This window comes from Garra rufa, chromosome 12 (genome assembly GCF_049309525.1).
Source record: "Garra rufa chromosome 12, GarRuf1.0, whole genome shotgun sequence".
NCBI lineage: Eukaryota > Metazoa > Chordata > Actinopteri > Cypriniformes > Cyprinidae > Garra > Garra rufa.
This window is the reverse complement of record NC_133372.1, coordinates 15,331,436-15,346,312: the sequence shown is the minus strand read 5'-3', so window position 1 is coordinate 15,346,312 and position 14,877 is coordinate 15,331,436. Positions and strand designations below refer to the sequence as shown.

The 14,877-nt window shown below is 43.9% G+C and overlaps 1 protein-coding gene across 4 annotated transcripts in view; it reads left to right on the top strand.

The window, feature by feature from the left end:
* col18a1b (collagen type XVIII alpha 1 chain b) overlaps window positions 1-13,426 on the top strand; it is a 62,372-nt gene extending 48,946 nt beyond the window's left edge. For all 4 annotated transcript variants that reach the window (XM_073851332.1, XM_073851331.1, XM_073851330.1 and 1 more), the window contains 17 exons: window positions 6,378-6,455; window positions 6,555-6,590; window positions 6,746-6,799; window positions 7,274-7,345; window positions 7,448-7,513; window positions 7,625-7,658; window positions 7,878-7,931; window positions 8,087-8,121; window positions 8,233-8,346; window positions 8,449-8,605; window positions 8,796-8,860; window positions 8,984-9,112; window positions 10,883-10,915; window positions 11,059-11,412; window positions 12,068-12,265; window positions 12,355-12,470; window positions 12,564-13,426. In XM_073851332.1, the coding sequence (XP_073707433.1) occupies window positions 6,378-6,455; window positions 6,555-6,590; window positions 6,746-6,799; window positions 7,274-7,345; window positions 7,448-7,513; window positions 7,625-7,658; window positions 7,878-7,931; window positions 8,087-8,121; window positions 8,233-8,346; window positions 8,449-8,605; window positions 8,796-8,860; window positions 8,984-9,112; window positions 10,883-10,915; window positions 11,059-11,412; window positions 12,068-12,265; window positions 12,355-12,470; window positions 12,564-12,768 (1,800 nt within the window). In that variant the 3' untranslated portion in view covers window positions 12,769-13,426. The remainder of the gene's footprint in view (window positions 1-6,377; window positions 6,456-6,554; window positions 6,591-6,745; window positions 6,800-7,273; window positions 7,346-7,447; window positions 7,514-7,624; window positions 7,659-7,877; window positions 7,932-8,086; window positions 8,122-8,232; window positions 8,347-8,448; window positions 8,606-8,795; window positions 8,861-8,983; window positions 9,113-10,882; window positions 10,916-11,058; window positions 11,413-12,067; window positions 12,266-12,354; window positions 12,471-12,563) is intronic.
* Window positions 13,427-14,877: the final 1,451 nt, after the last annotated feature.

Below are 14,877 nucleotides of genomic sequence, written 5' to 3'. Positions count from 1 at the left end.
GAGCATCTGGCTATATAAGCGAGCATTTCGCCATAGGGAACTCAGGTACTTCGACTGAAGCGACGACTGAGTCGTGCAGCTACCTAGCACGGCCAGCAACGCAGTACTCGTTCCCGTATCTCAGGGAACCGAGGTTACGAAAGTAACCGAGTACGTTCCCTTTCGATACTTTCACTCGTACTGCGTCGTAAGACGCTTATGGGGAACCAGTACAATCCCGCCGTGCTAAGGTAGAGGAACGACTGACATGACCCTAGCACTAAAGGGCCAGTAGGGGCCAATTTGTTCGATCAGACAACCTGATAAACATCCGTTCCAAGGAATAAGTGCAACTTGGAGCTCAAAGAGGCCAAGGTGCACTATATATATAACATACTGGTAACAGACATACCACTATGTGGAAAGGACCCGAGTCTGTAAGACTGGGACGTCCAAGTTATAGAATCTGGCAAATGTGGACGGTGAGGCCCAGCCTGCCGCCGCACAAATTTCTGCAATGGAAACCCCACTAGACCACGCCCAAGACGAGGCGACGCCTCTAGTCGAATGGGCCCTTACTCCCATGGGGCATTGTAGGCCCAAGGAGGAGTAAGCCAGCGTAATGGCTTCCACAATCCACTTGGATAATCTCTGTTTAGTGACCGAACAACCCTTGGTGCGGCCACCAAAACATACAAACAGCTGTTCTGACTGCCTAAAAGGCGCAGAACGCTCTATGTAACATCTCAAAGCCCTGACAGGGCAGAGAGGGTTAAATCCCTGGTCTTGCTCCGTAGGAGGAAGAGCTAAAAGGGAAATAATTTGGTCTCTAAAGGGCGTAGAGAGACTTTTGGGAACATACCCACGTCTTGGCTTCAGGATGACCTTAGAGTCATTCGGCCCGAATTCCAAGCACACAGGGCTCACAGAGAGCGCCTGTAGATCACCCATGCGTTTGACTGATGCTAAAGCCAATAGCAAGGCAGTCTTCAACGTCAGAGGGCGAAGGTCTATAGACTGAAGCGGTTCGAAGGGAGGGCCTTTCAGGGCCCTCAACACTGTGGGTAAGTCCCAAGACGGGACCGTGATGGGGCGAGGGGGATTAATCCGCCTTGACCCCTTTAAAAAACGAACGACCAAGTCGTTTCTTCCCACAGATTGACCGTTTACAAGGTCGTGGAGTACCGCTATAGCTGCGACATAGACCTTGAGCGTAGAAGGGGATCTCCCTTTATCTAACAGCTCTTGCAAGAAGGACAATATCATGGATATGTCACATGAAATTGGGTCCGCACCGCGGGTGGAACACCAGGCGGAAAAGACAGACCATTTGAGATCGTAGAGCCGCCTCGTAGAGGGTGCTCTAGCTTGTGAAATAGTACTCAAAACCGACTCAGGGAGACTTAAAGGCTCCCGTCTAGAGCCCAAACGTGCAGCGCCCACAATTCCGGTTGGGGGTGCCATATCGTTCTGTTCGCCTGTGTTAAGAGATCTCGTCTCAGTGGCACGGCCCATGGTGCTCTCGAGAGCAGCCTGGGAAGATCTGGGAACCAATGCTGGTTCTGCCAGAATGGAGCCACTAACAGGACTTTGAGTTTCTGTTCCCGCACTCGTCTGATGACTTGTGGCAGCAGAGCGACAGGAGGGAACGCGTATAACAGGAGATTGGGCCATTCTTGGGTCAATGCGTCCTGTTCCTTCGAAAAATAAATTGGGCAGTGATGATTGTCTTTTGAGGCGAAGAGGTCTACTTGCGCCCTGCCAAAGACAGCCCATATTTGCTGAACCGTGTGAGGGTGAAGCGTCCATTCGTCTGAGGAGACGTTGCTCCGAGACAACATGTCTGCTCCTTGGTTCAGTTTGCCTGGCACATGCGTCGCTCTCAGAGAGCGGAAGTGCAACTGAGCCCATTTCAGGAGACGTTCTACCATCGTAAATAGACGTCTCGACGAGAGGCCCCCTTGGTGATTTATGAAGGACACCACTGTCATACTGTCCGAACGGACTAAGACATGGTGACCTCTCAATGCAGGTAGAAGGGTGTGAAGGCCTAAACACACTGCTAGCATTTCCAAGCAGTTGATGTGAAGGCGACTCTCCGCTTTCGACCATGTGCCGAAAGCAGGTTGGCCATCGCACAGCGCCCCCCAACCTAAGTTGGAGGCGTCTGTCGAGACCACCTTCCTTCTGACCACCAAATCCAGGGGAACGCCCTGTTCCATCCATTGAGCGCATTTCCAAGGAGCCAGGGCTGTTATACAGGCCCGATCTACCTTGATGCGCTGGCGTCCCAAACGCCAAGCTTGAGGAGGAACCTTTGGTTTCAACCAGAACTGCAGGGGGCGCATTTGAAGCAGCCCCAGCTGAAGTACTGGAGATGCTGAGGCCATAAGGCCGAGCATCTTTTGAAAAATCTTGAGTGGGCGAAGGGCTCCTATTTTGAAGGAAGCCGCGAGCCTGCGAATGGCTTGGGCTCTCTGCGGCGCAACTGCTGCCTTCATCTGACGTGAGTCGAAAACTGCTCCCAGGAACGCAATGCGTTGGCTGGGAGACAGTGCGCTCTTGGCAAAATTGACCTTTAGTCCTAGGCACTCTAAGTGGCTGAGGATTAAGGATCTGTGGTGCGTTAGCTCGTTTTCTGACTGGGCTAGGATGAGCCAGTCGTCTAGATAGTTCAGAACGCGAATTCCCATCTGTCTCAGAGGAGAAAGCGCTGCGTCCATGCACTTTGTAAACGTGCGAGGGGCTAACGACAGTCCGAACGGAAGGACTGTATATTGATATGCCACTCCCTCGAAGGCGAATCTCAAGAATGGCCTGTGATGGGGGGCGATCTGAATGTGGAAGTATGCATCCTTCAGATCCAGTGAACAAAACCAGTCCCCTTTGCGTATCTGCGAGAGGATCTGTTTTAGTGTAAGCATTCTGAACGGCCGTCGCATGAGGGCGCGATTCAGCTGTCTGAGATCGAGGATGGGACGTAGACCGCCATCCTTCTTTGGAACGAGGAAGTAACGGCTGTAAAAACCTGACTCGCTCTGTGCTGGGGGGACCGTTTCCACGGCGCCCTTGGCCAACAGATTCTTTACCTCTAAGCGCAAGACGTCTGCGTCTCTGCTGCGCACTGAGGTGGTGATGACACCATGAAAGCGAGGAGGTCTTCGAGCGAACTGGAGTACATAGCCTCGTTCTATTATACCCAAAACCCATTTTGACACTCCGGGGATGGCTTGCCACGCCGCGGATCGTGTCGCTAGGGGCTGTAATGGTTCGCACAGCTGTATGTTGTGTGAAAGCATTTGAAGAGGAAATTTGCTCTTTTCTTGAAAATGTTTGTTTTTTATTTTTTCCGCTATCACAGCGGTTTGCTGTAAGGGCGCTGATACAAAGGGCCCGTGAGTCACAGCTATACTGTTTACAAACATGAGATCCCTTACACTCGGAAAGGTACGGAGTGAAGAAGGGTTGAAAAGAGGCACTTTGGGGGCTGGTCCAGCTGTCGCGAGACTTGGCCCCTCCCTCTTCCTGCTGCTGAGATCAGGAAGACGCTGGCGGCGCCTGGTCCAGCACCACTCTTGGCCGAGGTCCCTGACGCTTAGGGAAGGGAAAGCGCTTGGCTGGGCGTGACCGAGGACGGAGCTCCGTCTGAGGCGCTGGTTGCGCAGCTGGGGGCGTGGCTTTTGCAGGCTGCTGAGTCGGCGCCGGCTTGGGGCGACTAGGAGCCGTTGCAGAGCTCGAGCGTTTAGGCAGAAAATGTCGCATGGCTTGGGACGATTTCTGCGCCGCGGTGAAGCGCTCCGCGAAACCCTCAACAGCTGGGCCGAACAGGCCGGTCGGTGAGATGGGGGAGTCAAGGAATGCGACCTTATCCGCGTCCTTTATCTCCGTCAAGTTAAGCCACAAGTGGCGCTCCAGCACCACTAAACTGGCCATCGATCGCCCGATTGCCTGAGCCGTCATCTTCGTGGCGCGTAACGCCAAATCCGTAGCGCTACGTATCTCTCTGAGCGGGGAATCGTCCAGGCTCAACTCGTCCAGACCACGGAGGAGCTTTGCTTGGTACACCTGGAGTACCGCCATAGAGTGAAGCGCTGAAGCTGCCTGTCCAGCAGACGAATACGCTCGTCCAGCGAGGGTAGAGGTCGTTCTGCAAGGCTTAGACGGGTGTGACGCCCTCGCCTTCCAACCGATAGCGGTGGGCGGGCAAAGGTGCGCAGCAACTGACTCGTCCAGCGGGGGCAGCTTCTCGTAGCCCTTTTCCTCGGCGCCGTCGACCGTAGTGAGGGCAGCAGAAGAGGAAGTATGGAGGCGGGCTGAATATGGAGCACGCCAGGACTTAGAGATTTCGTCATGGACTTCGGGGAAGAATGGTGAAGCTCGCTGACGAGGGGCCTGGCGGCGCCCCGGCAGAAACCATTCGTCCAACCGGCTCCTAGAGGGCTCCTCGGGAGGAGACCATTGAAGATCCAGCTCCTCGACAGCTTTAGATAGGACACGGAAAAGTTCGGCGTCCATACCGGCGCTGGCGGCGCTGGATTGCGCAGACGGCAAGGGGGCGGGGTCATGAGAAGAGCCCGACAACTCCTCTGCGTCAGATGCGGCCAATGACATGCTGTCATCCTCGCATTCACTTCCTCCGAAGGAGACCAGATCGCTCGCAGCCGCAGAGGGACGCTGGTCAGGATGTAGGAAGAGAACTGGCGATTCCTCTCCATGTGGTGAAGGCGAGGCACGCGGGGTCTGAGCCGGCGTGAGCTCGCCTGTCACCGCGCTCTTAGCTCTCCTGCCCCGCTGCTTCTTCCTGGCAGGCTCTTGCGAGGAAGTAAGCGGGAGGGCGCGAGGAGCGGCGTCGCTCTCTGAAAAGAAAGCTAGCCGCGAGCGGAGGGAAGTGAGACTCATATTCCCGCAATGGGAACATTCCGTCTCACTGAGTGCAGCCTCAGCGTGGGCGTGACCCAGGCACGAGACGCACTCGGCGTGAGTGTCAGCGGCGTGCAGAGGGGCTCTGCACGAGCGACAAAAACGCCTCGGCATTTGCAACAACGCCGTAGAAATTGCTCTTTAATTTGCTCTTTTAGGTGTTCGCCGGATAGCAGCAGGGAATCAGCTCCGGAGCGTCAATCCGCCGAGCAGTGAGGATCCGCTGCGAGGCTCGTCAACGGCGAAGAAGAGGCTTGCTTGAGCGAAGTCTGCGTAGTCAGTCTCTGCGAAGATCAGAAGTCGTCGCTGAAGAAGAAGGATCTGAGTTCCCTATGGCGAAATGCTCGCTTATATAGCCAGATGCTCCGCCCCTTTTGGCGCGATCGGGCGCGAATCATCGCCATAGGTGTGTGCATCTCCGCTGCCGAGCCATTGGTTCGTTTCTTTAACACTGCACGAACCAATGGCCGTGCAGTTACACTGCGTTATTGAAATGCTTCAGTCTCAGGAGAAAAGGAGCTTTTCCCATAAGCGTCTTACGACGCAGTACGAGTGAAAGTATCGAAAGGGAACGTATATTCAACAATAATGTATTATTCAATTCAATTCATGTTTTTTTTTTTTTTAAATAATTTTTTCATGCACTTACTTTATGATGCAATTCTCAATAATTATTTCAAATTAAAGTTGTTCAAATAAACACATATTTCCAGCTCATAGACGGATTATTTCAAAACAATATTGATCATCATAAATGAGTCCTATCCTCCGTGATTGAGAGCGTTTATTGAATAGCATTATACTTTATACAAAAACAGGAGGTAAATCATAATAAATATACTGCAAGAATAAACAAAATAATATTCAAAATAAACATGAATCACTCTGATAATTCCAATGGGAGTAATTTGAGCAGCTTGCTGCTATTTATTTAATCTCATGACAGGTAACGGTGGCAGCGCCGACAATCGCATCAATCAGATAAAGTTACACATTAAAATGAAGGATGACATACATAGTAGGGTGTCAGTAAAAAAACTGCTTTGCATATTGCCTTTTATTGCGAAGTCCAACTAAAATAGTTTTATGTGACGACACGCGGACTGTGATAAAGGCCCATTTTTTATCATTTTTTACTAGTGGGTGCAGGACACCATATTTAATTTATTTAAGTGAGGATAGTAAAATAAAGTAAACTGTGACATATCATACCCAACAAATTCTTCATGCAGTGGACTACCAGCAAAAAAAAAATGGGACCAAAAATTTGATTTGACACTTTGACCTGACTATGTTTTGTTACATACTTTTCTATCAAAGTTATCTGACATTATCAAGATGAATTTGTTCTGACACAGTTAAACTCTTAGTTCTTGTCATATTTTATTACCATTTTCTAAACTATAGCATATCAACTGATAATGTGAGAAATGTTGAAGGAGTCTGAATAAATTTTGGTTTTGCTCTTTTCTCTTTAGGGTCAAAAGGGTGAACCTGGCCTGATCGTAGACTCCAGTGGTACACCCATTCACATGGGGGGGCTGGCTGGACAGCTGGTGAGAGGCCTGCAGCTTTCATTCAGATAATGAGTTTAGATCAGAACTTCTAAGCATCCATAGCATTGTTAGACAAATGATAGTTACTATCTATTTTAGGGTGAGGCAGGACCTCCAGGACCAGAGGGGCCTGTGGTAAGTTTTTGCTTTTTGTCTCGCTGAGGAATACCACACAATTTTTTTTAACCTTCAAAATGACCCTATTAAGAAATACATTGATCATTCTTAATGCTTCTGATATTTCAAGAATTATATGTTATAGATATGTTGGTGTATTTTTCACTCATTAGGGACCAGTTGGGCCACCCGGACATAAAGGAGATATAGGATTACCAGGCAGACCAGTGAGTATCTCTAATAAAATCCAACAAGATTTTTGGCCATTTAACATTTTCTGAAAAAAAAAAGATTTTTTGATAGACTTTTGCAGTGAATATAATTCAAGTTAATTGTTATTCAATTTAATAAATAATTTATCTCGTGCTGTATGTCTTTTTATATTTTAAAATAAAACTGTCATCAAAGTCAAGTCAAGTCATTCCAGGCAACATACCAGACAAATATAAAAATGTCTCCCTGGGATCATTGGTCCAATCGACTTGATATTTTGCATGTAGTGTCTTTGTCCAACTTCTTTCTTCTTTCTACTTTCTCTTGTGGTAACTGTTAAAAAGATGCTTAATTCCATAAAAACTATGAACTTGACTAAGATGCCTAAACCCAAATAATTGTTGCTTGCAGCTCATTCATTGAATTAGATTTTCAGTGAGTTTCATAATTTGGTATATCCCTGATCATGCAATATTCTTAATCAAAAGGGCCGTCCTGGTCTAAATGGAAAAAAAGGACCTAAAGGCGATTCAGGTGGAGGATATGGTTACGGTTATCAGGTAAGGAATAAACAACGTAATACCATTTTATTTAGTTTTTACTGTTACTACAGAAATGTAATTGTTCTATAACCTACACTATTGATTTTTAAATGATTTTAGGGACCCCCTGGTCCACCTGGGCCACCTGGTCCTCCAGGACCACCAGTTACTGTGGGACGGTATGATGTGAGTAATTACTATTTTAAAAAATACAAGTACCTAATATCTTGTGGGTTTTGTTTGTTGTAAAAATAGCATTTTTACTGGCTCACAATATTCAATTTGATCTACTTGAAGGGTTATGATGACGGCAGCTCAAGATCTCCTTATGGTGAGTAAATGAATCTGATTTGTCCTTTTCCAATCCATATCTGAGTTATCACCTTCCAGTTGAATTAACATGAATATGTATATTTGTTTGCAATGAATCAGTGTGCCCTTATTCCAAAGAATTATTCAGAAGAATTTGTATATTGCTTTGGATAAATGAAAAAAAAAAAAAACGGCTACATGAGTAATTGTAAATATATCTCAAATTTCATTACCTCAGTTTTCAAAGGGGACAAAGGTGAAAGAGGAGCACCTGGCATCCCTGGCTTGCCAGGTATGATATATTGACACATCAAACCCTTTTTATAGGAGCAGTTGAATAAAGATTTATCTTTTTTTACCTGTAAAATCAAGTTTTAAGTAGTTTTAAGTACAGTATTAAACAGAAAAATGTGAACATGATTTGAATGTCAATGTTGTCTGTCATAGGTCTCACTACCACCTTTGACATTTATGCATTTAAGGTAAGTTTTTGTTTTCCAACTTACACAAGTTTCCTGTTTACATGTAATGTTTTGATGAATATGTGCAGCACATGGAAACTGTACATGATTATGTAATTTGTTATGCTTTAGCATGAAATGAAAGGGGAGTTTGGTTCTAAAGGACAGAAGGGAGAACCAGGAGTAGGTTACTATGAGCCTTATCATAGTGGAGCGCAAAGTCCACCCGGAAGACCTGGACCACCGGTGACAGCACATACATGAAACTACTGCTTCTTAGATTCTGAATCAACCATTGTTTTTTCTTATGGTGTAAAGTAGCTTAACTAAATGTTTATTTCGATATAGGGCCCTAGAGGAGAATCTATTAGTGGACCTCCAGGTCCCCCAGGGCCTCCTGGAGCCCCAGGAATCGGTTATGATGGTCGCCCAGGTAGTCCTGGCCCACCAGGGCCCCCTGGCCCCCCGGGATCATTGCTGCCAGGTGCACACAGACCCTCACAAAGTAAGGAATTTACACACAGACACTCACATCAGATCAAAAGATCCTTTGGGTGCCGAGGGATGCAGATTTGAAGCTAACCTGCTTTATGTCTTGATCTAATTTCTTGTCTCTCCCCTTTTCCAGTCTTCTCTCAAACTGTCCTATCCATTAAATGCAAAAGTCTTTTTACTTTAACACATTGATCCTTTAGCTATCAGTGTTCCTGGGCCTCCTGGACCTCCTGGACCCCCTGGAACCCCTGGACATTTAACTGGGGTGAGTTTTTACTACTGAAACACTATCTACTGTCTGTGGGCATATTGATGAAAACATTAACTAATTATTTATTAGGTAATAATTAATCTTTTCTAGTCAGTTGATCTGTTCTCTTTTCCTCAGGTTATGGTTTTGAGGTCTGTTGACACCATGACTGCAACAACTATCCGGTATCCAGAAGGCACGCTAATATATGTAAAAGACAACCGAGAACTTTATATGAGAGTACAGGATGGCATCAGAGAAGTCATGGTAATAGTTTAAGATACAGAAAATAGAAACAAATGGTTTGCTGTAATTTGCAGTTTATTTGTATCATGCATGTTGACTTCATGTTGAATTTAGGGGTAAAATCCCATAATACCCTAGGTCAGGGGTGGCGAACGTCTGTCCTGGAGAGCCGCAGCCCTGCAGAGTTTTGCTTTTACCCTAATCAAACACACCTGAACAACCTAATCAAGGTATGAAGGGTTACTAGAAAGATACTAGCAGGTGAGTTTTAATTAAGGTTGGAGCTGAACTCTGCAGGGCTGCGGCTCTCCAGGACCGGAGTTCGCCACCCCTGCCCTAGGTTATACAGTGCTATGCAAAAGTATTCATACCCCTATTCATACCCTGTTCATACCCCTGTTCATACCCCGTTTTTTCATGTTTTATGTAAACAATCTACACTCCATACACCATAACGGCAAAGCAAAACAGTTTTTTTCACATCTTTGCAAATTTATTAAAAATAAAAAAAACTTAAATGATTCTATTGCAAAAGTATTCATACCCTTTTCTGGGACAGTTGGAACTTAGCTCAGGAGCATTCATATTGCTTGTAGATGTTACTTCACTTTGAGTGAACTCAACCTGTGGCAAATTTAGTTGAATGGATATGATTTGGAAAGGAGACCAGATTGCAGCAATTGATGGAGAAGGGCCTTGGTTAGAGTGGTGACCAAGAACCTGATGGTCACTCTAGTTGAGCTCAATGATCATATGTGGAGATAGGAGAAACCTACAGAAGGACAAACATCACCACAACACTTCACCAGTCTGGGCTTTATGGCAATGTGGCAAGACTCAATCCTCTCCTCAGTGAAGAAGAGACATGAAAACACTTGGAATTTGCAAAAAAAAGCACCTAAAGGACCCTTTGACTGTGAGAAACAAAACTCTCTGGTCTGATGAACCTCAGTTCCAAGCATTATGTTTGAAGGAAACCAGGCACTGCTCATCAGCTGTACAGTAGCATCCCAACAATAAAGTGTGGTGGTAGCTGCCTCATGCTGTGGGGCTGTTTCTCAGTAGCAGGGACTGAAGGACTCAGAGTAGAAGGAACGCTCAGTGCACCAAAATATTGAGAACACAGTCTAGAGCATTCAGAACCTCAGACTGGGCAGAAGGAAGAGTGGCTTAAAGACAACTCTGTGAATGTCCTTAAGTGGCCCAGCCAGAGCCTGGGCATGAACCCAATCAAGTATTTCCCGAACTTGAAAATGTGCACCTGCCCCCATCCAACCTGACAGAGCCTGAAAGGTGAAGAGGTGAGGAGAAGAATGGCAGATAATTGCCAGATGCTGATGTGCAAAGCTTGTTGCATCATACCCCAAAAAACTTGAGGCTGTAAAGGTACTTCAGCTAAATACTGAGTTAAGGGTATGAATACTTATGCAATGTACTTGTTTCAGTTTTTTTAATTTGTAATATATTTCTGAAGTTGTGACAATTCTGTTTTGCTTTGTCATTATGGTGTATGGAGTGTAGATTGATGTGGGAAAAAAGAAATGTAAAGCAGTTTAACATAAGGCAGCAACAAAAAAAAACGTGAAAAAAATGAAAGGGTATGAATACTTTCACAAGGTACTGTATACTTATAAATAATATATATAAATATATGTAATTTTATATTCTGTGTAACTATCCAAAAAACCTACAAAAGGAATTTGGATAGTTTGGATAGTGTTAAGTATAGATAGATAGATAGATTTGCAAAGAACATTAATATGCCTTACATTTCTGGTTGTTTAATTTCAGCTTGGAGAATATACCCCATTTCCCAAGGGTCTGGTGAGTAACAGAAAATATATTTAGTAATTAAGTAAATATTTTTGCACACAAATTTTCACCAAGCAACAGTAAATGTCACCACATCTTAAGACACAAGTTACAGGATCATATTTGTCTCTTCTCCTTTCTGTGTTTGTTTCTAGGATAACCAGAGGGAAGCAGTGGAGCCTCCACAAGTGGTTCAGTACTCTCAGGATTACCCCACAACCTTTCCCCAACAAGCCCCTCCACAACCAGAAGCCCAGTACCCTGTGCCACATGATCCTAGACTCCAGCCATCATATGACCCATACCGATGGGTTCCACACAACTATTCTCCAACTGATCCACGACACGACTCAGTTTACCAGCACTACCCTGATTCCAGAAAACACATATCCAGCAGCCACCCGGATAATTCTGGCTATCCTGACAGCAGATATGAGCGTATACACCACCGCAGGCCTGTCATTCAAGAGGCTAAGCTTCCAGCTCACACACACACATCAGGCCGAGCAGTAAGTACCTTATTATTTAATGAGGAGTAATTGTGTGCCAGTCTGCTCATTATTTTCCTACTGCCCATGACGAATTTCCTACTAATTATAGTAGGAAGTAATCTGCACCATACTGTATACAATCATCAGCTGCTAATGGACTTGCTGAAAGGCTTGCTTACAATAAACAAGCATTTACAAAAAATTGGGCATAGAAAATGCAGCGTAAAAGAAGGTTACATTATTCTACGCATGCCTCAAGGTGAAAAAGTTGACAATTTACTTACAGCAGCATTTGTAACAATTTCAACAAATGCCAAATTCTGTCATGAAACTCTAGATGACGTAGACTGATTGTTGTTAATGCAAACTGATGATATTCACGATGTTAAACTACTTGACACAAGCTGATTGGTTCATATTGCATACGCAGCCAATAAGCTTGCTGCTTTACATTTAAATGGCTAATTAGCATCCACTAGAGCAATTTGCAGCATGCTTTCAGATTTACTCTGAAAACCTCCACCTCCCCAGCTCCACCTATATAGATCTGCTATTGGTTTTTATATATGCTATATACGCCTTTTCTATAATCTAAATTATTTGTAATCTTATTGTAATGTAAACTTCATTTCAAGTATCTAATGTATAACTGTCACCTATTTTGTCACCTTAGCTGCACCTGATCGCTCTCAACTCACCCCAGCTGGGCGACATGCAGGGTATTCGAGGTGTAGATCACCAGTGCTTCTTACAGGCCCAAGCCATCGGTCTCAAAGGAACATTCAGGGCTTTCCTGTCATCCCGGTTACAGGATCTTCACAGTATTGTTCGACAGAACGACAGGGAATCATTACCTATAGTCAATATTCAAGTAAGATCCTTCCTTTGTCAACACACAAAACTATTGTTTTACAGTCTGTTTAATACAGTTTATTACAGAGCTATATAATATGTTCACAGGATGAGGAACTATTCAGCAACTGGGAATCCATCTTTAGTGGCTCAGAGGGCAAGATGAACGATGATGTGCGCATCTATTCATTTGATGGCCGAGATGTTCTTGATGATGATGCCTGGTAAGTAGGTCTTACACATATCCACAGCTAAAATCTTAACAGAACTGACTAGTCTGATTAACCATTTTTTTTTATCTTTCACCACTTTAATAGGCCAGAGAAGATGGTATGGCATGGATCAAGCACTCATGGAAGCAGGCAGACAGACAGCTTCTGTGAAACATGGCGAACAGGCAGTCATGCGGTCACTGGCATGGCTTCCTCTCTCCAAGAAGGCTATTTACTTCAGCAGTTGCCACGTGGCTGCACCAGCTCTTTTATCGTACTGTGCATTGAGAACAGCTACATTGCTAAGTGAACCAAAGCATTTGCTAAACCAACATTTTCTTTGAGTCACACCACAAACTTAAACTTCTCAACTTATGATTGATGGTGATACTGTATATGTTAATTTACATGTATTTTAGGTTTGAATTTGTAGTATTTTATATGTATTAACTGCTGTGTGACAGCCTTCTGTTTCAAAACAAACAACGATATACTTTGTTTTTTACACCATAAGCCTTACAACAAACACATTTTGTCATAGCAGAGAATGGACAATAAAATACTTGAGCATAAAAAATTGATTAAGGCTAAATTCAGGGGGAAAATCACTGTTTCATGTTTTATATTTTTAACAAAAATGTACATATTGTATTTTTACAAATAACGGGGCAGTATAGAACACCCTCAGGCAAAAACGTTTTAAACTGGCGTTCGCAAGTGCTTTTACATATCACCAAGGGCTACAGTACATTCCAAATTTGTATTAACTAATTCTCTTTAAACTACTTTGTTGTCATTACCATTTTCCATCACAATTGTATTTGATTTTATGTAAACATATCCATGTAACCTTTTTTACATTTTTATACTTTGCAACTCAACATCAAACATTTCATGATGTAGTGCAAAATGACTGGTTGACTTTCTCTAAAGAAAGATGACGACTATTAATAAAAATATGTAAATCATTGTGTGTTTTTTATATTATTTATGTTGTTGTTATTTTTTTTTAAACATATCCTGAATACAATTTTAAAGAGTTACAGTTCTCTGTATTTTACAGCCTGCTGTATTCTGCAGTTTAAATGTGACCACTAAAAATAAATAGACTTTTTCTATGGTACTTACATTAATAAACAAATGCAACCTCTATTGTTTATTCAGCACTGGTTGCTTCATTTCCACAACAATTAAGTGGCCAAGCACCACAGAGACAAAACGAGGAGCTTAGCATTGCATGGAGCAGGCATAGGCAACATCATTCCTGGAGTGCTGATAGCTCCAACCCTGAAAAAAAAAACCTCACCTGCCTGTAGCCCTAGTAGTTCTGAAGACCTTGATTAGCTTTCATGTTTGATTAGGGTTGGACCTAAACTCTGCAGAACACCAACATTGCCAAACCCTGGCATAAAGCATCAGACCAACTGTAGCAATTAATTATTAAAGCCAGATTTGGTGAAAATTGGACCAACTGTCAAAGAGGAGTTAAAAAAAATTGATTTTAACATGAATCAAAATGGCAGACAAGAAAAACTGGCCAAATATGGCACATGATATCTTAGCCTTTTCTTGGCATGACCCAAGGAATCTATCAAATTTCATTATAACTTTTGACCACAAGGTGGCGCCACTCCAAAGCGTTTTGAGTGCTCTCAGTGCATGGTGCCAAAGACACATACCCAATCTGTTTGTAAAATATAGCATTTTATGACCAAATTCAAAATGGTCGATGCCCAACATGGCTGACATGGAAAAACTGGGTAGGATTCAACTTTGCATGTTTCACCGTATCTAAAGAGATTAGTGATTTTTGGCCAAACCATTCACAATTTATACGGAAAAAAGAGCCATTTTTCATCTCCTGACTAGGTGGCACTGGGTCGAAACTGTGTAGGTAGCCTCAGGTCATGGTTACTGTAAAACACACCAAATTTGGTCCAAATATAGTAAACCGTTGCAGAGATATAGCCTCACATCCATTATTGCATGCTATTCGACAAATTCGTTCACATGTTATTCGAGAACAGTTTAACCAATCAAACTGAATTCCATAACTTTTTGCCAGTATGATCTGCAGATGAGGCAATTTTGGTGAAAATCAGTTTAAAAATCACGAACATTTTAACTATAATTTTAAGTTTTGGTGACCATTCAATTCAGCATGAGCCAAGGAATAGGAGGAAAACAGAATTTTCCATCATAACTTTACGGTTCAAACATTATTAGCGTAAACATAAGTGCAAATTTGAACAGTTGGTGGCGCAAGTAGGCTTGAGTTACAGACTCCAAATTTGCTATGGTGACAGTTCAGACTGTCTTCTATATGTGTGCCAAATTTCATAACGTTCCTGCAAGTGGTTGGGCTGCCATAGACCTCCAGAGCAGAAGAAGAATAAGAGGAACACCAACAGATTCAACC